The sequence below is a fragment of the Lepidochelys kempii genome, chromosome 3 (assembly GCF_965140265.1).
Source record: "Lepidochelys kempii isolate rLepKem1 chromosome 3, rLepKem1.hap2, whole genome shotgun sequence".
NCBI lineage: Eukaryota > Metazoa > Chordata > Testudines > Cheloniidae > Lepidochelys > Lepidochelys kempii.
The window spans coordinates 91,492,802-91,517,318 of NC_133258.1; the positions used below are offsets into that span (position 1 = coordinate 91,492,802).

Below are 24,517 nucleotides of genomic sequence, written 5' to 3' on the forward strand. Positions count from 1 at the left end.
GCTCCCAAGGCTATAAAGGACTAAAAGGATCAGCTTTCCCTTTAGAAGGCAATGGAAATCAGAATACTTGTAAGCTGTCAGATATGCTGTCTCATTTTAAAGTACCTAGTTAAATGAATAAGTGCCACCGTTTAAGTAAACAAAAAGATTAAAAATGTTATAAAACATATTAGAATAGCTTTGGTACATTCGGATTTCAATTGCCTTCTAATAAAATGAAAAATTTCTGCCCTTCCTGTCTGCAGTTTCTGGAGGCAGTTCAAAGCTTTAGCACAGCCTGTGCTAGCCACGCCCCTTTCTCCAGCTTGCTGCCAGAGGATTCATTCCAAAGCTGTGTAAAAACTTGTAGAAAATAATTAATAAAAGTCATTCCAATGCCAACAAAGTAACTAGGTGCAGTGAGTCCTTGCTTATACTGTAACTATTCAAATAAAATGTCGACCCACATCTGGAAACCCATCCAGGGTGGGTAGAATTGTGGGAGACACTAACAGCAGAAAAGAAATGATCAGGTAAGAAAATTTCCAATCTTCAGCACAACATCTCCCACAGTTCTGTTCTCTGGACAGTTTAACTACTCTGAGGGACCCGATAACTGAAGGTTTTTGGCCAGAGAGCCCAAGGATCCTGCAAACAGTAGCTACTGAGGGCTGACACCTGGGCTGTTGTGGTGTTTGGCTGAAGTCCCTTATCAACTCCTTCTTGAACAATGTCCAGAATAACTGGAATCCCAGGATCTCTTTGATTTTCCTCTGTGCTTGACACCAAACACTGACTTTGGTCCAGATGGAGGAATAGGCTTTTAGTGAGGAAGCTTTCCTGGAACACAGCAGAGTCTCTATCGCTTTGGAATATAGGCCAAGCGTGGCTAACACTTCTCTTGCAACAGTCAAGCTGTCAGATGGAGACTATCTGGGTCTGGATGGAGGACCAATCCTTGATAAATAGTGTCTGGCCTCTCCAGTAGCTGCAATGGTGGTTTCAGCTTCAGTTCTCAGTCTGGAGAACCAGGGTCTCCTGAGCCAGTGTGCTAGCATGATCACCCTTGCTTCTTCTAATCTTATTTTTTGGATCACTTTCCCTATGAGAGGGAAGGGTGGAATATGCATACAGCAGGCCTTGAGGCCATCTGTGTGACACAGCATCTGTCCCCACAGATAGGGGTCTGCTTTCCTGGTCAAGTATTTTGGTCACTTTGCATTCTTGTGACTGGCAATCAGGATGACTGAAGGAAGACCGAAAGTCTGTGCCGTCAGATTGTAGACTTCCTGGTTTAGGCACCATTCTGGGTTATTGACATTGTGATGGCCAGTCTACCTTTTGGCTCAGCTCCCCATTTATGTGGATTGCCTTTAGGGAAGGGAGTGTCTTTTCTGCCCATTCCATTATTTCCATTGCCTCTGAATGTAGAGCTACGTTTCTTCTCTCCTTGGTTGTTTATGTATGCAACTATGGGGTTGGACAGGATATGCTTCCCTTCCAAATGGCTCTGGAATCTCAGAATAGCTAGTTTGTCCGCTCGAAGCTCCAAGACATTGATGATATGACAACTGGATGAGGGAGAGATAAGGTGGAGCCCATAGCTTGAGGGAGCACCCCTGGTGCACTTTGTCTCTTACATCCACTTATCTGCGGTAGAAACAAGCTATTAATTTAGAAAGTGGGAAACCCTGTCTCCCAAGCTCAGGTCTGGGAGGAGGCACATGCTGATTGCCATAATGAGCCCCAGGAGGTTGCGGGAGCATCTCTAGGTTTTCCATTCGCTTTCCATTCCATCGAAGGCTTTTCCCTTGACATGTGTTATCTTTCCTCTGGAACCTCTGAGAGGAAGATGGATGAAAAGGAGCATCTGTCTGATAGAAGGTTTGTAGTCCCCTCTTAGAGCACTAATTGGAGAGGGTAAGGAACTGTAAGTTTGGCAGCATTTTCAGCCACTATTTTGTCCAATTTTTCTCCAAAGAGGAAAAAATCCTGTGAATTTAGATGAGCACAGAACTTGTTTGGAGTGAGTATCTACCTTTCAGGTAGGAAGTCATATGTGTCTCCTGGGTACTGAGCTGGATGCCATGGCCCTGGCAGAAAACCTCATAGCATCCTTTGAAGTATCTGCCATGAATGATGTTGTATAGATGTAAAGTTGGGTTGATCTCTGTCTGTAAGGGCTTTAACGTCCTCCAGCCATGACACTGCTCTCAGGGTGGCTTCCACCTTCCTATTTGTTGGATTCTTGGGGACTAAGTCCCCTTTGGATGGAATAACCATATCCTTTGGTAGAGAAGCTATGGCATCATCAACCTTAGGTACATTTATGAGAGCATTCTTTTGGATCTTGAAGCTTGTAGAAGTTGAGAACATGGCTGTTAACATATTTACTCTTTTCAGGAGATTCCCTCTCCCCCAGATTACTTCCTCAAAGGATGCATGCAGGGGAATCGCTGCCTAAGGACAATATTTGGAAGGGAGGTATTTGCTCCAAGTCTTGAGGGCATGCTCAGGCTGAAACTGAATCATGGATACAATCTTTTTGCACACGGCTTCGAGCTTCTCAAGGGGGGTTGAAAACTTGGTTGCATTTTGTTTGTGTCCTGCTCATAATCAGAGTCTGATAATAGATCTCCTTCCTTGGTAGAGGAGGCGGTGTCTGGGTCAGAGGACGAATACCTATTTGGTTTTTTGTACTTTTTCTTACCCTTTAAAATTTCTTTTGGATATTTTAATATTTTTTTTATGTGCTTTGCAGGCCAGTGGACTGTGCCCTGGTTGGGGTCTTTTGTGGCTAGCCTTGTGCAGGGTCATGAGTCCTCTAGAAATTTCTCTCTTGGAGTCCTCCCATGTAGACTCCCACTCCAGCAGGTTGGGGGATGGGAATTCACTGCTATTTTTCTGAATCAAGCTGAGAGGAAGGTGGGGCTGATTGTGAACCTGCTTCTACCCCCAGAGCATTTAGGACCCATTTCAGGACTTGGGGTAGGACAGTAGCCCTACTAGTGTCTTATTCTTATGGTCCTGAATTGCCCCAGGACTTATCCTCTTGGGCATCTGAATTAAGTCCTCCCTCATCCTTACGATCTCCCCCTATTCTGCTCTGTCTCCTCTGTTCAGGCATTTCTGTGGGGGAGTCAGGGTTTCTTGAGGAGATGGGGTACCAACATGGCTGTCTGACTCAAAGTTCTGTATCCTAGCAGTGCTAGGGCTGGCTGGCTGAGAACAGGCAGGGCATAACTTGCCCTCTGTAAAGCCTGTTAAAGCTGCCTCACAAATGGTGCACCTTTTAGGCTTAGTCCAGTGCTCATGTGGCTGCTGTACCATCCCTGAAAGGGAGGACTACTCCAGATGGCTTCAGCCATGTGCCGCTAAATACCCGCTTTAAGAGGAGGAGCAGAGGAAAGAACAAAGAAGGGTGCTCGATACAGCCTGAAAACAAAACAAAGTAAAAATAAGAAGGCAAAGGAAAGTTCAGAAACAAAGGGAACATCCACTCATTGCTGTGGTGGAGGCAGATGATCTGACAGCAGGCTGGAGAAAGGAGTGTGGCTAGCACAGGCTGTGCTACAGCTTTCAACTGCCTTCAGAAAGAGCAGACAGAATGGGAATAGCCCATCCGAAGGAAAACTGTGGGAGATGCTAGGCTTCAGAAAAAACTTGTCTCTTCAGTCCTCCCTTTGCATAAAACTATCGAAAAGGCTGTTTGACTGGTAAGTGTTTTGTTTTTTTTTAACTCTTTCACAAAAGTGTGTTTTGGAGCATGGTTTCAGACGGGTTATTCAAACTAATATAATCAGAAACCCAGTGGGCTCAACGATAGTTGAGAGCAAAATCTCCAAGAAGCCATAACAAGTTTGTTTGGTCAAAATCCTCACATGGCTGGCTTAAAGGACTGTATTATGGAGACAGAATACTAGATTGTACACTATGCTCTTAAAAAAATCCCACATGTATAGACACAAAATTAAAAACCCACTAGGGAAATACACTTTCAGTAGAAACTGCAGGATTACATTGTTATCATACAAGGCTGGGTTGCAAAGAATAGAAAGAAATGGGGAAAAAAAGATTGATGCAAGATTTCCTTTCTTTCATTAAAAGCTGAGGAGCGAATGAGGGCCCCTTTTTTGTTCTCTTATCAAGTCTGTATGAATTTACCATAAAAGTTAGTTCCTTTTTTTCTGCTCCATAGTTGACATGAAAAGTATTCAGTACAAGAGGACAATCTCACCATCTTGTCTGGTAAAACAGTGGTACTGGTATTGGCATGTATAACTAGAACCTATCAAAACTGTGAGATGTAATTTCTTAACAATAAATATCAAGTGTCTTTAACGGAGGTAAAGATATTTCCAAAAGTCACAGAATTCAGTTTATAAATAAAAATGCAATCTATCTGCCTGCCATGTAACAAAAGCTGCATACTGTTCCAGTCAGATTTTACATTACCTGAATGTCAAGACTACTAATGTTAAGTACTCATCTGTAAAGAAAATCTGTAGAGGTTCATTAATATAAATTAAGTCTTCTTACTAACTTACTTGAGGGTCTCTGAAAGGAAGAAACTCTGCTGCACATCATCATGGCTTTGATGGTTGCTATAAACATCTCTAATTCCAGAATAGCCACCATCTACTCTGCAATGTTGTTCCAATGCCTGAATTCATGAGAGAAAAAAATTAAGTTAAAGAAAATTAATCTTCTGTCAATTTTACTGTTAGTCTGCCAAATCCAATTACACTGCAGCTAAATGAGAAACCTTTTGTCATAGTGTCCTTGGGAAAGATCTGAAATTGCAGAACTAGATAAATATACTTAAAATTCTTGTATTTTTACTTTTGACAGAGTGCATATATTGGCATAATTATATATTTATGGGGAAAGCAAAAATGGAGGTGACTAACTATAAAAGGAGGTTCTGTGAGATGGATGGTCCCTATCTGTGTTCCACATGTGGGTACGCAGGTGCACCAAGTACCTGGGGCCAGCGGATCTTGCCCCACCTTGTTTGTTTATATGGCATCATGTTGTCTGACGTTATCTAGGCACATTGGGATCGTATGAATGGTAGGAATGCATTGCAGGCCTGTCTGACTGACATTAGTTCCAAGAGATTGATATGCATCCTGGCCTTCCGAGGTGTCCACATATTTTATGACTGCTTATGTGGGCTCCCCAACCTATGAGGAATGCATCTGTGATTATTGTCACGCTGGGTGTGGGAGGCAGAAAAGGGACTCCAATACATGTATTTCAGGTTTGTCCAAAAGATAAGTGAAGCACTGATGTTGATGGAGATTGTTGCTACAGCATTTATGCTATGTCTGTCTGATGTATATCTTGCCCTGAGCCAGGCTTGCAGACAATGGAGATGTAGCCTGGTGAACAGAATTATGTAAGTACAGGAGGCCATGTGGCTTAGCAGAAAAAGATGGACCTAGACTGGTGTTCAGGGTTTACGAGTGACTTGTTTTTATCAGACTGCTCTTGGTATGGAATCTGTCTGCTGGGAGGTAGGCCCTCACTGTGGTCAAGTCCAGGGGTGCCCCTATAAAGTTTATGAGATATTTGGGAGTCAGAGTAGACTTCCCCATGTTTAGGCATGTTCCCAAGTATGCCAAGAAGTGGCGCAAGGACAAGGTTGCCGACACCTTCCAAATACGATCTGCCCGTTAGAAGCCACTTGTCCAAGTACAGGAAGATGGTATAGTCATTTTATCTCATTTGTGCTACGACCACTGAAAAGACATTCATGAAGTTCTTGGGTACTGCTGCCAGCCCAAACAGAAGTACTCTGAACTGGTAATGTTCCTGTCCTACCAGAAAACTGAACAACTGTCTGTGGGATGGGTGAAAACACCTTTCACATTGGAGGGCTGCAAACCACTTGACTTCCTCCAAGGAGGGAATTATTGATGCCAGCATAACCATGAAGAATTTTCATTTGCAAAAATAAATAAATAGCTGACATAGGTTAAAAATGGGCTTCCATTCTCCCTTTTTCTTTGGATCTATGAAATAGTTGAGTAAACCCTTTCTCTTGATGCTGAGGTGGCACTTGCTCTATATCTTCCTGAACCAGAAGAGAGTCCACCTTCTATTAGAGTTGCTCCTTGTAACAGTGGTCCTTGAAGAGGGGCTGGGAAGGGTGTTTTGAAGAAGGCAGGGAAAGACACTTATGGTATAACCGAAGTGGATGATGTCTAGTATCCACTTGTCCATTGTTATAGCCCTCCAATTGTGCCCAGAGTATGCAAGGTGGCCACCAAAACAGACTTTGGAAACAGGTTGGAGATGGCATCATTGTTAAAGGTCGCAACTCAGAGCAACCCATCAAAAGTAACCTTTGGCTGGTGGATGAGGTTGGATGGCTGTTGTCAAGGTGGATGGTAGTGGCACATTAGCCACTGGACCAATGGGGCCCATGCCCAAGGGCCCCGGCCAATTGGGGTGCCCCTGCACTCCGACCGCTCAGCGCTCCTGCTGGGGAGCAGGGTCAGGGTGCTGGGACTTCTCCTGCTCCCTGGCAGAAATGCTGGGCAGACGGGGGGGGGAGGGGCGGGGGGGAGCAGGAAAAGCCCCCATGCCCCAACCTCATTTCCCTAGCAGGAGCGTGGGGCGGGGGAAGAGGGGAGAACTGCAGGCAGAAGGGGTGGGGAGGGCTCCCCACTTCCTCTAGTCCAAGGCCCCACAAACGCTAATCTGCCTTTGGTGGATGGGACTGCATATGTTGGACTCCGCATGCTCTAGTGCTTGTGTGGTGATTTTTATGGTCTTCGGTGGTAGACTGCAGAAGGGTGTTGGCTCATACACCTGTTAATGACACCTCCTTTTCATGGCTGGGATATAAATGCCCAGGGAGCAGAGAGCTGTCCTAGAGTCTTTTAGTGAGCGCAAAAACCCATCTGTTTTCTCCCTAAAGATATTGGTTTAATCAAAAGGTAAGTCCTCACTGGACCTCTGAACGTGTCCGGAGAAACCTGAAGATGAAGCCACAACTATCACCACATTACTATAGTGGTCAGTGTACATCTTGATGGGGTACTGGCCGCACCAACTACAGTTTGCAAAGAAGTTTTAGCCACAATTCTACCTTCCTCAACAAGGGTTTGGAATTGGGCCCTTTCCTCCTGGGGGAGTTTTGTCTTGTGAGTAGTTCATAAAGTCATATGTCGCTAACAGGGCCTTGTAGTTAGAGATTCTGAACTCCAGAATGTTCCATCCTGCCCAAAGTCCCTAGTAGTACAAGCAGCCATGGAAAGACCTAAGTAGCAACACCCAAAAAACAACCCTGTGGACATGAGATGGTCCAGTTGTTTCGCTCTGTTGTCCACAGGAATGGTTTTAGTGTGTTGCTGCCTGGATCTTTCCATGGCTGCCTATACTACCTGGGACTTTGGGGCAGGATGGGTGAACAAGTATTCTGTCCCTTTTGCTGACACAAAGTAATGTTTCTTAGCTCTTTTAGGGGAATAAGGTACATGTTGCCTGTGTCGGCCATATGCTCTAGCTGGTTCTATAATGGTTTCATTCACTAGGAGAGCTACTTGACTGGGTCCTATAGGCTGCAGGGTATCCAAGTGCTTATATCCTGAACTTATAATGGGATCTGAAGTATTGTCACCATCCTCTGCAACAATTATTGGTATTGTTTATGGTCATCAGGTGGGGATGGTGAAGATTGAATAATTGCCTCATTGGGTGAGGAAGATTACTCCTGTTGGTACATCCAGTACTGGCGTATCCAGCTTGTCATCTTCCTCTTCCACACAGTCCTGCACAGCCAGTTGCTGTTGCCGAGGAGGAGAGTAATTCTCTGGTAGAGTGTACAGGTCCAGGGTGTTGGGCAAAAGGATCCCATGATCCCCAATAGGGTCAGCATGAAGGGTCACAAAAGCTGGTTGGGGGGGTGGGGAAGGGCCCCCCAAAGCAGGATACCAGCGATCCTTTGGAGGATAATCCTGCTTGGGCTGAGGATGGGGTCCATCAAAACAACTGTCTGGGCTAACCTCTCTGGGGGTTCATCCAGGGCATCAGATTCAGCTGATAAAAGGGCAGGGTCAGTTTCCACTGGAGGTCCTGCAGTGCCAGTGGAAGGAAGCTTTGGTGTGTGGTCAGAGAAGGGATTTAATTCCTCCTTGAGATAGCATCCTCTTCTGGGCTGAAAATATCCCTCAGAAGGACTGGACTCAAAAGCAGAGGATTGCGTGGGTGCTTAGCATGAGACAATCCACGATGCTGGCTCAGACCAACAGATACGACTTGCAAGATTTTTCAGTTATAGGTGTATGATGCACATGTGTACCCATTTATTGAACAGACATAAGGACCAGCACGTGAAAACCCCCCCCAAAAAACAACAAGTTTATAGAAGAAATAGTATAGTATAGTAACTTTTTTTTTACAAAACTGAATTTTCAGGGTGAGGAAACAAGAAGGTTTGATCACCCTTTCAAATATTTTCCATGGAATCATAGATACGAAGGCCAGAAGAGATCATTGTGATCATCTAGTGTGACCCCTTGTATAAAACAAAGGCCCAGAGAACTTCCCCAAAATAATTCCTAGAGTGCATCTTTTAGAATAACATCCAATCTTGATGTAAAGTGGTCACTGACGGAGAATCCACCACAATTCTCAGTAAATTGTTCTAATGGTTAATTATTCTCATGGTTAAAAATGCGTGCCTTATTTCTAAGTGACAGTTTATATTAATCTCATTTTCCTTTCATTAATAGGGCTCCCTCTATCACAGGATAGTCCCTATAATCCTACAGGTATTCAAAGAAAGATCTCTAGCACAGTCTATTAGATTCCATCATATTAGACTCAATTATCATTAAACTCCTGATTTAATCTAGAGATCTACAACAACCTGAAACCAGAAACGAGTCATATAAAAGTGAAAACGAAGTCAAATTACTAAGAATGAATATAAAAAACACCACAAGCATGTAGGGACAAAATTAGAAAGGCCAAGGCGCAAAATGAGATTAAATTAACTATGGACAAAGTGTAACAAGAAATCATTTTACAAATACATTAGAACCAAGAGGAAGGCTAAGGGTAGGGTAGGCCCATTTACTTTATGTGAAGGGAAAGACAATAACTGAAAATGCAGCAGTGGTCTAAGTATTAAATGCCTGTTTTTGTTTTCACCAAAAAGGTTAGCAATGACTGGACAACTAACAAACTGAACAGTGTAAATGAGGTAGGATCTGAGGCTGAAAAAGGGAAAGAATTACTTAGACAAGTTAGATGTCTTCAAGGAGGCAGGGCCTGATGAAACACATTATGGACTACTGAAGGAACTGGCCAAAGAGATCTCTCAATCATTAGCAATTATCTTTGAGAACTCATGGAGGATGGGAGAGATCCCAGAGGGCTGGAAAAAGGCAAATAAAGTATCTATGTATAAAAAGGGGAATAAGGACAACCCAGGAAATTATAGACCAGACAGCTTAACTTCGGTACCCAGAAAGATAGTGGAACAAATAATCAGTTTGTAAGCACCCAGAAGATAATAAAATAAGAAGAAACAGTCAACATGGATTTGTCAAGAAATCACCTCAAACCAACCTAAAATCCTCCTTTGATAGAGTAACAAGACTTTTGGACACGGGAAGCAGTAGATGTGATATAGCTTGACTTTAGTAAGGCTTCTGATACTGTCTCATATATATCTATGAGTAGGGAAATGCAGCTACATGTTCCTAGCTTAGATGAACCTACTAAAGATGGGAGCACAACTGGCTACAAAACTACTCAGAGCAGTCATCAATGGTTCACAGTCAAGCTAAATGGGTCAAAGATCTCTTCAGCTAGTTTCTTAAGTACTCTAGGATGTATTTTGTCAGGTCCAAGCTTCAAGGACATACTGAGCAGGGTCCTGCAGGGATCTGTTCTGGGTCCAGTTCTGTTCAATATCTTCATACATGATTTTAATAATCATAATATCATAGACAGGACACTTATAAAGTTTGCAGACAATATGAAGCTGGGAGGAGTTTCAAGCACTTTGGAGGACAGGATCAGAAATCAAAATGATTTTGACAAACTGTAGAAATGGTCTGAAATAAATAGGATAAAATTCAATAAATGCAAAATACCACGCTCAGGAAGGAATAATCAACTGCACAAATACAAAATGGGAAAGGACTGCTTAGGAAGGAGAATTACAGAGAAGGATGTGGGAGTTAGAGTGGATCACAAACTAAATATGAGTCAACATAACATAATAGTGTTACAAAAAATAGAACATCATTTTGGAATGTATTAACAGGAGTGTTGTAAGCAAGACATGAGAACTATTTATTCTGCTCTATTCAGCATTGATAAGGCCTCAACTGGAGTATTGTGTCCAGTTCTAGGCACCACAGTGGAGAGCAACAAAAATGATTTAATGGTCAAGAAAAACACACCTACAAGGAAAGACTGAAAAAGCTGAGTTTGTTCAGTCTGGAGAGAGAAGACCGAGGGGGGACATGGCAGCAATCTTCAAGTATGTAAAAGGTTGTTATAATGACAAGGGTGATAAATTGTTCTCCTTAGCCACTGAGGACAGAAAGACATGATGGGCTTAAATTATAGCAAAAGAGGTTTAGGTTGGACATACTTTCCAACTGTCAAGAGTTGTTAAGCACTGAAACATATAATCTAGGTAGGCTATGGAATCTCCATCATTGGAGGTTTTTAAGAACAGGTTAGACAAACACCTATCAAAGATGGTCTAGATAATACTTAGTTCTGTCTCAGTGCAGATGACCTACTGAGGTCCCTTCCAGTCCTGCATTTCTACGATTCTATGCTTCTATAATGCAGAGCTATACCCTTACAAAGAAAGCCCTGTATACTCCACAGCAAGTTTGAACTGAATTCTGTGGCAAGGCCCCTATATTATTCTGCACTTCTGAGCAGCAGACTGGAGATTCTACATCAGCTTCTGATAAATTTAAAACTGGAGGTTTATACTGAAATAAATATGAAAATGTATAATGCAATCACTACAGTATCCCCCTCTCTTATCTATTAGTTCTTAATTCAGTTTATGCTGTTTCCAAATTTTTTAATTTTTCAATGTGCTGCAGAATTTTGTATTGACAAGCATAAGCATTACAGAAGGTGGAGGTTTTTGCAATTGTGTAAGGGACAGTTGGCACCAGGAAAGGTATGGGAGGTAGTCTGGATTTGTGTGAAAAGCATTTTCATAGCTGATCATTTTACCATCCAGCTGAACAGTTAACATTATTAAAACTGAAATTTACAAGAAACCAGCTGAATAGTTAGCATTAAATTTACAAGAAACCCAAGGACTAGGTTATTAGATACACCTGTATTAATTTGTTATTTCTGTATTATGGTGGCATTTGGTGTGACTTCACAGTTAGGGCTGTTTTCTAAAATGAGCTTTGAAATGGGGCATAAATTCCTTCTTTTATTTAAAAGTAAGTGGCTAATCAGTATGAAATTTCACATAGGATTAGTTTTTATAACCTTTGAATTTTCTATATAATTTTTATTTGGTTTCTTTTCATAAATTTTTAAAGGGAAGTCACTGAAGTTGGGATCTGGCTGAACTTTTCCTTGGTAGTATAGTAGTCCCACTTTTCATTGTTGACAGATATCTCTTAAAATATTTTCCATGTACCCATATTTTAGTAATCTCTGATTAGATATGGTGCAACAGGTAATTGTTTTAGATGTTGGATTGAGGGTTATTTTAAAAGTTAATGAAAGTTTGTGCTGCGCACACAAACTGATTGACTGATGGAAGCCAGGTGTGAATAAAAGATTTTTACACTACAACAAAGAAGGATCTGTATTCACTGGTTGACAAACAAGAGCTTATGTACTATTACTGATAGATAAAATTTCTATTAGCCCCTGCATTAGCACCCACATCTGACCTCCCATCTCCCCCTCACCTCTTCGCTGCCAAACTCCAGGCGTCTATTAATTTAAAAAACTAGCAAAAAAGAAAGCTCTCTGCTCTGGGGACCTTGGGGAAGGGGTGGAATCAGGGCATATTAGTGTTGATGAAAAATTATTTAGTAAAGGGTGTGCCCAAGGGAAGAGGTGGATTCTCTCTCTTTCTAGTCAGAAATCAAGACTAGTTTCTGATGCCTTTCTGGAAGAGAGGAGTAAGCCCAACTCAAATTATGGGCTCACGGCCTGGGGCTAGAGGGGAAATTAGCAAATTAATACCCAAAAAAAGTCACTGTGAAGTAGTCAGGGTTGCCCCGCCCCACAAACCATACCTGACAAATCCAGAAAAGAAAATGATACATTCAGTAACTGTCCATACCCTCTACTCCTCCCCAGTCACACGCTTATTACCAAAACAGGCCATCCATCACAACCTAACTTTGACATCTCTGTGGGGCCAACATGCCCTTTAACTCCCTTTCTACCCATGTCCGCTTACCAAACTACCTCTCTCCCAACATAACCAAACTTTTACCTCTCCCCGGCTTTTACCTCTCCCCCTCCATAGCAAGGGCCATCAGCTGATCAGCCGCAGGGAGGGAGAGAAGGAGGGGCAGGAATCCAGCACGCTCGGGGAAGAGGCTGGGGGAGGGGGAAGCTTGCCTGTCCTGCAAGGAGAGAGCAGTGGGTGGGGGTCCGGAAAAGAGCGGGCCGGGCCTGACTTTTAGTGGCAAGGTGCTGTCTGCCCGGGTCCGGCAGACAGTAGCGTGCCATTAAAAATTGGCACGCATACCATAGGTTGCCGACCCCTGGTCTAGAAGACTAAGGCAGAATGAGTTACAATGGCTGGAACCTGAAGCTCAACAGCTTCAAAATAGAAGTAAGATTCAATTTTTTACCAGCAAGGGTAATTAACCATTGGAACAACTTGATTTTTAAATCAAGATTGGATGTTTTTGCTCTAGTTCAAACAAGAATTAATTCAGCGAAGTCCAATGACCTGTATCCCTATACAAGGTCAGGCTAGATGATCAGAATGGTTCCTTCTGGCTTTGGGCTTTATGAATCTATAACTTATATTGAATTTGTAACAGAGATAGGGAGAGCTTCTCCATGTATTGAGCTGGTGAATCTTCACATTATGCAGTAACTTATCAGGTATCTATAGTGATGCTAATTATTTTCAACCCAGCATTGAAGAAGAGAACACCACCAGCACTACTACTAGATGAAGACAAAGGCTCGAGAAGGAAGCTCCCAAAAAGATCATGGATAAGAAAGTGCAGGTAGCCAGCCAAAGCTTGAGCAGCATTTTCCAGTACATTATTAACCAAGGAGGATGGTGAACAACAGGGATACACATTTTAAAATCTGCAGTTCTGAATAACTTGCACCCAGAAGTCCTAAAAAAGCTGGCTGAGGAGATCTCTGGCCCATTGAGTTAATTTTTAATAAATCTTGGCATATCAGAAAAATGCCACAAAACTGGAAGAGTTCTAACATTGTGCCAGTATTCCAAAAAGGTAAGTGGCATGAGCCAGGTAACAATAGGTCTCTTACTTAGACATCAATCTCAGGCAAAATAAGGAAAACACTGATAGGGGGTTCACGTGATAAAGAATTAAAGGATAGGAATATAATGAATGCCAGTCAACATGGTTTTATGGAAAATAAGTCTTGTCAAACAAACTTGATTTCATCCTTAGATGAGATTACTAGTTTGGGTCACAAAGTAACTATGCAGATGTAACACTTAGATTTTTGTAAAATGTCTGACTTAGTACTACATGACATTGATTAAAAAAATCAAAACTACACAATATCTAAAAAGCATATGTTAAATGAATTATGAACTGGCTAATTGACAGAGCTCAGAAAATAATCATAAATAGGGAATCAACACTAAATGGGGTATTTCTACTGAGCTTCTGAAGAACTAGGTCTGATTCTATTCAACATTTACCTGAATGATCTGGAAGTAAATATAAAATCACCGCTAATAAAATTTGTGGGTGAGAGAAAAGAGTGCTGGAATGATAAATAATGATGAGTAGACAGGGCAGCGATACTGAGCGATCTGGATTGCTTGGTAAGCTGGGCCCATTCAAACAAAATGTGTTTTAATACAGCCAAATACAAAATTAATAATCCAGGAACAAGGACTGTATCCTGGAAAGCAGCGACTCTGAAAAGTATCTAGGGGTCATAGTGGAAAACAACTCAACAAGCACTCCCAGTGAGATGCTGTGGCTACCAGGGGCTAACACGATCCTTGGATGTATAAACAGGTTAATAACGAGCAGGAGTTGAGAATAGATTTTACCTCTGTATATGGCAATGGAGAGACTGAGCCTGGAATACTGAATACAGTTCTGATGTCCACGTTTTAGAAAGGATGTTGAAAAACAGGAGAGACAGTAGAATAGAGCCACAAAAACAATTTGAGAGCTGGAGAAGATACATTACAGTGATAGACTTAAAGATGTCAGTTTGGCTCATAAAACAAGATTGAGAAGTGACTTCATTATATTACATAAGTACTGTGATGGGGAGAAAATACCAGGTACTAAAGGACTCTTTAATCTAGCTGATAAAGATATAACAAGAACCAAAGATGGGAAGCTGAAACCAGACAATTCAATTAGGAAATAAGGCACAAACTTTAAACAATGAGGGTGAGTACTGGTTTTTGGAACAAACTACCAAGGGAAGAGGTGGATTCTCTATCTCTTGATGTCTTCAAATCAAGACTGATGCCTTTCCGGAAGAGAAGCGTAAGCCCAACTCAAATTATGGTTTAGTCAAGTTATTTGACTCAGTACAGGAGTAACTGTGAAACATAGTGGCTTGTAATATGCAGGAGGTAAGACTAGATGATCTAATGGTTACTTGTGGCCTTAAACAATATGAATTAAGGCCAAGATTTTCAAAAGTGACTTAAGTTTTGAGACTCCTAAAATTGGCTGTCAAAAATCTCTGGTCACTTTTGAAATCTTGGCTGAAATTTACTTTAAGAAACCTATTCACTGTGTCATCAAAATGCAATTATTAAATATCCCTGACACAACACTTTTTGAAAAACATTTAATAATGTATATTTCCCCTAAAAATCAATTTTAGTGCATATTAGTGGTCATACAGCGGACACTGCTCAGATTTCCCCAATAAGCCCTGACTATGCACCTGGTACAGACCTGCAGGATTTCTGGCCTAAGAGGCAACTAACAAAGAAAAACTGTGAGGTGTTTTACGGATGTAGATAACTGGGAAGACTGGGTTTAGCCAAAGCCAAAATTATCTGATTTCATCTAAATCTCCAGAGAGTATTTTACTGCATTACCTGTTGTTTTAGACAAACAAATCACAAAATGAGCATGTTTACTGTTACTGAATAGTAGCAAAAGTAAATCATTTATCAAGATGTTAAGTTGTAATAGGAGAACTCTGTCTCAACAAACAAACTAAAAACGCACCACACAATCCCACAAAATGTGTTACCTCTACTGCTTCCCATCCCCACTGCCTGTATTTTGGATCATGAGTGAACCTCCACATATACATGTAGGTCTCTAGAACTTCAGGTCGCAAGATATAATATTTCTCATTTTGCCTTGTAGCAATGGCCTCTACACCTCCATCGAATCTGAAAGCTTCTGGTCCCAATTTCATACCTAGACAATAAAAATTAAATGTATAACAATGTTAGCAATGATTTTGTATGCAGGAATTTAACTATACATCTTCCAATTGTTTGAGTATTTTTTCACTGTAAATATAAGTATTAAGACCTACAAATGCTCCTTTTCAGGCACAAACCATGACAGTTTATGTAAATTACTAAACATTAATCATACTTTCATATGAAGTTAACATTACACATGTAGTCAACACTTTAGCCAGGGGTGACCAAACTCCTCCTTATAATTGTTATATTTGGGAAATCCCAATAGCTGGGTCAAAAGGGATATGCTGTATCAATGCTTTAAATTGCAGTTCTACTCCAAAGGGTAACTGTAAAACTTGTATTGTGGGATATTTCATGTGTATTGTGGCTGATTTTTTTCCAGTTCGCTCTGGAAAATTCACCGTGATTGGGTTCTTTCATCTTCTTGCTTCAGCAACTTTAAGAATGATCTTGAAGGACAAATTCTGCATTCAGTCATCTTTGTGTAACCCTACTCTCTAAATGTTACACAGGAGAAACTCTGAACAGAATGCTGTCCTTGTATTTAGAACTTCATTAATAGTTCTATGTATGCACAAATGAACAGAATCCATTTAATCTGTGGTGGGCTCAACAGAGCTGGAGGGAGCAAAAATATTTTTGTCACTAATGAAAGAAGATGAGATGCAATAGACACAGACAGCATATCTGTTGACAATGAGGGACCATTTTTAGAGTCACTATTCAGAGCAAAACAACAGTTTAAATGAGGGAACAAAAAGGACTTTACATTAATTTTACAGAGTTCCATACAATACCTTCTGCACCTGTTTTAACCAGGACAGAATTATAGATAAAGATTAAATCACAGCTAATCTCTCAAAATTCATCATACTGTACTTACTTGTACGATCATAAGACTCATGACACGTGCGAGCAATTTCAGCACCAAGTTCAATATGACGCCCAGTTTTATCATTGGGTGCCCCATCTGCACCCAGCGCAAACATGCCTCCAGCAAAACACGTCAGATGTCCCATTTTATGTTCAAGCAGGCCACCCTTCCACTCAGCAATGTACGTCAGACCTCCACTAGATTTCCGGATCAGATGGGTTTCTATGGACTGCAAAAATATACATTTTTAAGCCAAATTTACTACTTTGTAAGCAATGTGTGAAATACAAAGGCAAAATTGCACAAAATAGGAAAGTAATAAATTTACACTCATCCAGCTTTTTTTGTTTTCAGTTTTATCTTCAGTATAGTTTTTGCTTTGATTTTATTTGCCACTAATGATGCTAATTAACCTCTAGCCCAAAGAAAATGCAACTCTTCTTTACCAGCGCAGGTTGGCATACAACAACATGATAAATTTGCTGAGACTGTCTGTATACTACCTGGTAAATTTTCTAAAAATGTTGAATTAAAAAGATAAGAAAATACCATTTTATGATTCAGATCTTCCCCTCAGTTTTATGAAAAGCATATCTTGTATACATAGGATATATTTTTAATGGCTTCAGTGATTTAGCTTGCAAATTTTCCATCTTAAAATACGACTGTACTCAAAGGATATAGTTATGGTATCAAATATAATTGTGTAGTAATGTGATTGTCAACGGGTTAATTGCGATACTCAAAATACTAGAGGTTGGAGCCATGCTCCACCTCCTCCCCTTACTTTGTTTTGTTCGTGCACATTTTCTCCCACTGTTTGTTATATAGCTGAATAAAGCAGCAGGTTCCCAGACTGCAGCACTGCAACTAAAGTGTGTTTCTTATGCGCTGAGTGGGTCTCTTCACAAAACTGGTGAGGAGGAAGAAGATAAAAATGGTAATTCATGGGAAAACTGAGGAGTTTAATTCAGAACATGAAGATTGACAGCAATATATTGGAAGATTGGGCCACTATGTTATTGCAAATGAGATTATAGATCAGGACAAAACAGAAAGCAATTTTCCTCAGTGTCTGACAGTAAAACCCACTGTCTCTTAAGGAGTTTGTTACAACCTCAGAAACCAGGAGATAAGAGTTTGAATGACCTTCAGAAGACTTTAACAGAGTACTACATGCCAAAGCCAAACATTATTACAGAATGTTTCGAGTTTCATACTAGAATGAGGTGGCAAGGTGAAAGTGTACCTGTGTATGTGTCACAACTAAAAAGACTAATGGAATATTGGTAATTTGGAAGCGTCCTAGAGGACATGTTGTGGGACAGATTTGTTTGTGGTATCAGTAATAAGAGAATTCAAAGACAACTGCTGTCAGAGGGGAACTTAACCTGGCCCAAAGCAGCAGAATTAGCAACAGCAATGGAAGCAGTGAAAAGCTTACGAGGTTTGCACTTAGAATGCAGGGACAATCAAGCTGATTCAATATGCAAAATGCTAAGCCAGCTGCAAGGGACAGCCCAATGCCGTAAGTGCCTCAAGACTGGACACTCAGCCAGATGATGCAAAGCAAACAGCATCTCAAGCCCAGACGGGGTAGACTGAAAAAAACAGAGCAAACAGAAGAAAGCAGAAAGGAAGACACAAAGGAGGTACACACTATGTATTGTCTATAAGGGAAGAACGTGGGACCTTACAAAGTAACAGTAGAGTTAAATACAGGGGTTTCAGCTACTGCAATCAATGAATCTACAAACATATCAACAATGCAAAGCAGAACCGAGCCTGATAGTGAATGCAAGAATGACCCTGAGTGCCTACAGCAGAGAACCCAGCCAGGGAAGTAGATGCTGTGCTTGCCCCTGTAAAATATAAAAGCCAAAAGAAAAATTTAGCAGTCCTAGTGGTCAAGGGACAAAGGCAAAACCTGGGAGGTTGAGACTGGTTCCAAGAACTAAAACTAAACTGGGAAGAAATTTTCAAATTAGATCGTAGCACAATACCAGCATTCCAGGAAATCCTATATGCTCACCCAGCCACTTTTAAAGAAAGGTTAGGGACCTTGGATGGTGTAAAAGCCAGGATTTACACCCAGGATGGGGTCATACCAAATACTTTAAAGCAACTCCAGTTCCTTAAGGTTTCAGAAAAAAAGACAGACTGAGTTGCACAGACTGGAAAAGAAGGTATCATTTCACCAGTGCAATTTTCTGAATGGGTCACACGTACAGTTCCTGTGGTTAAACCCAAGACCATCCATATCTATGGGAATTATAAAGTCAGGTGTGTCAAGGCTTCAGGTTAGACTATTACCCCATTCCATGGATGGAGGACTTGCTGGCAGTGTTAGGTAGAAGTTCAAAAATTTAGTAAGCTGGACATGTTGCAGGCATACCAACTGATGAGGCTGGAGCAGGATTGTAAAGACAAAAAAAGTTACCCCTAGAAACAACCACAGGGGCTTATACCACACAATAGATTGCCATATGGAATATTGTCAACATGTGGAATTTTGCCAAGGCCATCTGTCAAGGTTCCTCCCCCACTCTGAACTCTAGGGTACAGATGTGGGGACCTGCATGAAAAACCTCCTAAGCTTATCTTTACCAGCTTAGGTCAAAACTTCCCCAAGGTACAAAATATTCCACCCGTTGTCCTGGCCGCTACCACCACCAAACTAATACTGGTTACTGGGGAAGAGCTGTTTGGACGCATCCTTCTCCCCAAAATACTTCCCAAAACCTTGCACCCCACTTCCTGGACAAGGTTTGGTAAAAAGCCTCACCAATTTGCCTAGGTGACTACAGACCCAGACCCTTGGATCTTAAGAACAATGAACAATCCTCCCAACACTTGCACCCCCCCTTTCCTGGGAAATGTTGGATAAAAAGCCTCACCAATTTGCATAGGTGACCACAGACCCAAACCCTTGGATCTGAGAACAATGAAAAAGCATTCAGTTTCTTACAAGAAGACTTTTAATAAAAATAGAAGTAAACAGAAATGAAGAAATCCCCCCTGTAAAATCAGGATGGTAGATATCTTACAGGGTAATTAGATTCAAAAACATAGAGAACCCCTCTAGGCAAAACCTTAAGTTACAAAAAAGATACACAGACAGAAATAGTTATTCTATTCAGCACAATTCTTTTCTCAGCCATTTAAAGAAATCATAATCTAACACATACCTAGCTAGATTACTTACTAAAAGTTCTAAGACTCCATTTCTGGTCTATCCCCGACAAAGACAGACTATAGACAGACCCACAGACCCTTTGTTTCTCTCCCTCCTCCCAGCTTTTGAAAGTATCTTGTCTCCTCATTGGTCATTTTGGTCAGGTGCCAGTGAGGTTACCTTTAGCTTCTTAACCCTTTACAGGTGAGAGGAGCTTTCCCCTGGCCAGGAGGGATTTCAAAGGGGTTTACCCTTCCCTTTATATTTATGACATCATCACAAGCAGAAATGACACTGAACATCTATCAACACTGGAGAAGATTTGAGGCAGCAGCAGTCCGCTTACAGAAAAATAAATGCTTTTTGATGACACCAGAAGTGGTCAGGGGTGCTGGAACAATTTGTACAGTGGGGGTGCTGAGAGCCATTGACCCGAACTTCAAACCCTGTATATGATGGAAACCACTTCAAGCCAGGGTGTAGTCAAGTGATCATCAAGGGCTATTCAGAACATTATGAGCTGCAGCTATGATCTAGCCCTCCCTTACTTCCTGTTTAGCTCGCCTGTCTTTTCCCCCTGCTCTGTTTGCTATGTAGTTGAATAAAGCAGCACGTTCCCAGCTTGCAGTGCTATAAGTAATGAGTATTTCTTGTGCACTGAATGGTTCCTTTACAAAAAAAAGTGTTATTTAAATTGATGTACTTTACATATTCCAGAAGTGAACATACTAAAGCTCTGACGCTGTACTGAGAAATGTAGCTGCAGAAGCCTACCCACATGAAACCCTGGCGCACAGCTAAAAGCCAGCAGAGCTCCACATGAACTCAGGGTTCTGCCTAGGCAGTTCTCAGTGTATGATGTCTTGGAGACCTCTGAAAAACCCAGCAATAAAAATGCTGAAATATACTAGTGAGAAAGAATTAGGAGTAGGGGAAGTCTGTCATCACAAGATTTAGGGAAATCTGAACACACTATGTACGTACCAGAAGGTACACTGTGTGTAAGGGGACTGTTGCCCCCTTACTAACATTCAGTGGGGGTGTTTTAGTTGCTAGCTCCCAGTACTAAAAAGGGGGGAAGCGTCGATGGGGAATCAGGACCCTGAGACTCATAGTCCCCAGGAACAATAGGGAGACGCCAATGCTTCAGGTCAGCCTCAATGACAGGACGGGCAGGCGAATCAGAGAGTCAGGAGGCCAGGGAGGTCCTGGTCCTCCGTGTGAACTGGATTTGCCTGAGTCAGACAGAGTGGGACCAAGCTAAGCTGGGGAGCAGAGCTGTGCCAGATCCAGAGAGGCCAGAAAAGTAGCCCAGAGAGAGCAGACCCTGTCCTGGGAGCAGAGCTGCAACCCCAAAGCTAGAGGCACAGCCCAGAGAGAGCAGACTTGCCCTGGGAGCAGAGCTGCAACAACCAGAGCCAGAGGGGCCAGAAAAGCACCCCAGGAAGCAGGTCAGTGCTGGGAGCAGAGTCACAGAAGCAGCCTGCAGAGCAGACCTGTCCTGGGAGCAGAGCTTAGCAACCAGAGGCAGAGGGGCCAAAGAAGCAGCCCCATGGAGTTGGAGGCAGACCAGCAGCAGCGCTGAGACAGTGGTGGAGCTGGGGCTGGAGAGCAGGTGGGGAGAACAAGGGGGACCCTGGGCAGTGGGTCCAGCACAGGGAGATGCCTCAGCCAAGAGGCTCTGCAGGCCAGGTTTGGATTGTAACCCCGACAGGGCAGGGGTGACACTGGGAAGAAGGGTCCTACCACTTAGAGCCTGAGAGCATGTGGCCACCACCAGAGCAAGCGTCCAACCCACAGCATCCCTACAGCACAGCCAGGCCTGAGAAAAAGGCCTGGGACTTACAAGGAACAGACTGTGAACTGCCCTGACATTCCAGAGACATTGTTTGTGATGTTCCCTGCCACAGAGCGGGTTGATGTGTTTCCTTTAACCTTTCCCATTTTTCCTTATTCTTTTTAAAATTAATTGTTGATTAAATAACTTGCATTTGCTTTAAATTGTATGTAATGGCCAGTGGGTCAGGGAAGTGCCCAGTGCAGAGAGAGTACCCCGGAGTGGGGACACTGTAGCCCGTCCTAGGTAATCACAGCAGGGTTGGGGGTCGAGCCCCCCAGGAATCCTGGGCCCAGCCTTGTTGGGGTTACGAGGACTCTGCCAGATAGGAGAGTGGAAGGGGAGTCCTCAAGGGCAGGGAGGCCACCGGGTAAAGGAAGTGGAAGCGAGGACTCAGATCCTTTCGCTAGCCCACTTACCGGGGTAATGCAGAAGCCAGGAAAGTTCCCCACAATAGCGGGACTATTCCCCCGCTTACATAGAATCATAGAATATCAGGGTTGGAAGGGACCTCAGGAGGTCATCTAGTCCAACCCCCTGCTCAAAGCAGGACCAATCCCCAATTAAATCATCCCAGCCAGGGCTTTGTCAAGCCTGACCTTAAAAACTTCTAAGGAAGGAGATTCTACCACCTCCCTAGGTAACGCATTCCAGTGTTTCACCACCCTCCTAGTGAAAAAGTTTTTCCTAATATCCAACCTAAACCTCCCCCACTGCAACTTGAGACCATTACTCCTTGTCCTGTCCTCTTCTACCACTGAGAATAGTCTAGAACCATCCTCTCTGGAACCACCTCTCAGGTAGTTGAAAGCAGCTATCAAATCCCCCCTCATTCTTCTCTTCTGCAGACTAAACAATCCCAGTTCCCTCAGCCTCTCCTCATAAGTCATGTGTTCCAGACCCCTAATCATTTTTGTTGCCCTTCGCTGGACTCTCTCCAATTTAGCCACAAATGTATCATGAGATTAAATGGGAGGCATAAAGAAAAATCTGAAAACATAAGATGACAGTCACAGGGAATGGGACCCATGTGCTCTTGAAAGGGACTGAAGATGAACAATGCTATTGTTTATTCAGTTGTCCACCAAATGCTTAGTTTATTCCATTACAATAATAAAACCCAAAAGGATGGCTGGAAGATAAATTAAAGGGAAGATAAATTTGATAGTCCACACTAAATCACCCCCTGCCCCCCTCCCCCAAAAAACAGTACAGGGAACCATTAAAAAACAAAGATAAAAACAATAAATTGACCATACATGGGAAGTATTGATCATAGTTATTTGTTCCCTTTTAATGCCAATGTTATTTTTAGTAGCAATAAAGGTCTTCTATATACTGTAACATCAGCAGAAAATTCTTTATTAACTTTTACTGCATCTATCCATCAAGGTACTTATGTTGTGCTATCTGAGCACCTACAAAAATAAAGCCAACAAATTCTGAAAACTACTAACTTTGTCTTTGTCTCTCCTATGCCTAAGGATTTACCAGTGACACTTTGTCTTTTCTCTGGCATCACTTACTGACTTAGGAAGTTCCTCAACCTATTCTTCCTCCTCTTTTGGATTCCTTTGAATTCCCTGTAGCTACCCCAGTTTCAGGCAATTCAGTTTTCCTCACATGATACAGAACTTTGCTAAAAAATTACAACTGCTTGAAAAAAAAAAAATCCTCACACATTTTTGAAAACTCTGGTTTGGGAACTGAAAATGTGGGTTTTGGCAGATGAAGACTTCCTTCCATTTTGACGATAAAGATACAAGTCAGGGGGTTCTCACACTTTCCTAATGTGGATCTTATGCTAATGTAGGGTTGGAAGGGATTCACAAGGTTCACCCCCACACAATATTGGGGCAAAATTAAATATACCTAGATCATCTCTATTTAAAAGACTGTTCTTCAAAACTTCCAATGACAAGGATTCCACAACATCCCCTGGTAACCTGTTCTGGAGCTTAACTCTCCTTACAGAAAACTTTTCCTCAAATGTAACCTAAATCTCTCTTGTTGTAAACTGAGCTGACTACTTCTTGTCCTATCCTCAGTGGACATGGAGAACAACTGATCACCGTTCTCTTTATAACAATCTTTTACACATTTGAACGCTATCAGGTCTCCCCCTCGGTCTTCTTTTCTTTAGACGAAGCTTGACCAATTCTTTTATCTTTCTTAATTGGTCTTGCTTTCTAAACCTCTTATTTTGTTGCTCTCCTCTGGGCTCTCTCCAATTTGTTCACATCTGTCTTGAAGCGTGGTCCCCAGAGCTGGACACAGTATTTCAGCTGAGGCCTCACCAGTGCTGAGTAGAGCAGAACAATTACCTCTCGTGTCTTACATGTAACACAGAATGATACTAACTGCATCACATTGTTGACTCATATTCAATGTGTGATACACTATACCCCCCAGATCCTTTTCAGCAGTACTACTGCCTTGCCAGTTATTCCCCATTTTGTAGTCGTGCATTTTATTTTTCCTTCCTTAATGTAGTACTTTGCACTTGTCTCTACTGAATTTCATCTTGTTGAATTCAGACCAATTCTCCAATTTGTCAAGGTCATTTTGAATTTAAGTCCTGTTCTTCGAAGTGCCTGCAACCCCTCCCCACTTGGTGTCATCCACAACTTTTATACGAATACTCTCCAATCCATTATCTGTCATTAATGAAAATACTGAATAGCACCAGACCCCGAACAGGCCCCTGTGGGCCCCTACTAGATACTTTCTCCCAGTTGGACAGATAACGACTTTTTGAGTATGTGTTTTCAACCACTTGTGCATCCACCTTATAGGAATTTCATCCAAACCACATTTCCCTAGTTTGCTTATGAAACTGTCATGTGGGACTTTGAGAGCGTGAGTGTGTCTCGTATACCCCTATTTTTTCCCGATTTATCCTCTTCCTTTCATTCTCCCCCACTTTCCCCCCTGGAACCTTCAGTGTTGTTTTTCTTCTTCCTCCATCCCAAATGCTCCCTCCTGGGTTCTCTCTCTTCCTTAGCCTATTTGGAATAGAGGCTAGAACATGGATTC

General features: G+C 42.1%; 1 protein-coding gene across 1 annotated transcript in view; it reads right to left on the reverse strand.

Annotated features, from left to right (window-relative positions):
• Positions 1-24,517, reverse strand: part of MAN1A1 (mannosidase alpha class 1A member 1) — a 215,514-nt gene that overhangs the window by 4,618 nt on the left and 186,379 nt on the right. The window contains exons 9-11 of the mRNA XM_073337170.1: positions 16,479-16,698; positions 15,409-15,581; positions 4,527-4,642 (exon numbers count right to left, since the gene is read on the reverse strand). Coding sequence (XP_073193271.1) covers positions 4,527-4,642; positions 15,409-15,581; positions 16,479-16,698 — 509 coding nt within the window. The remainder of the gene's footprint in view (positions 1-4,526; positions 4,643-15,408; positions 15,582-16,478; positions 16,699-24,517) is intronic.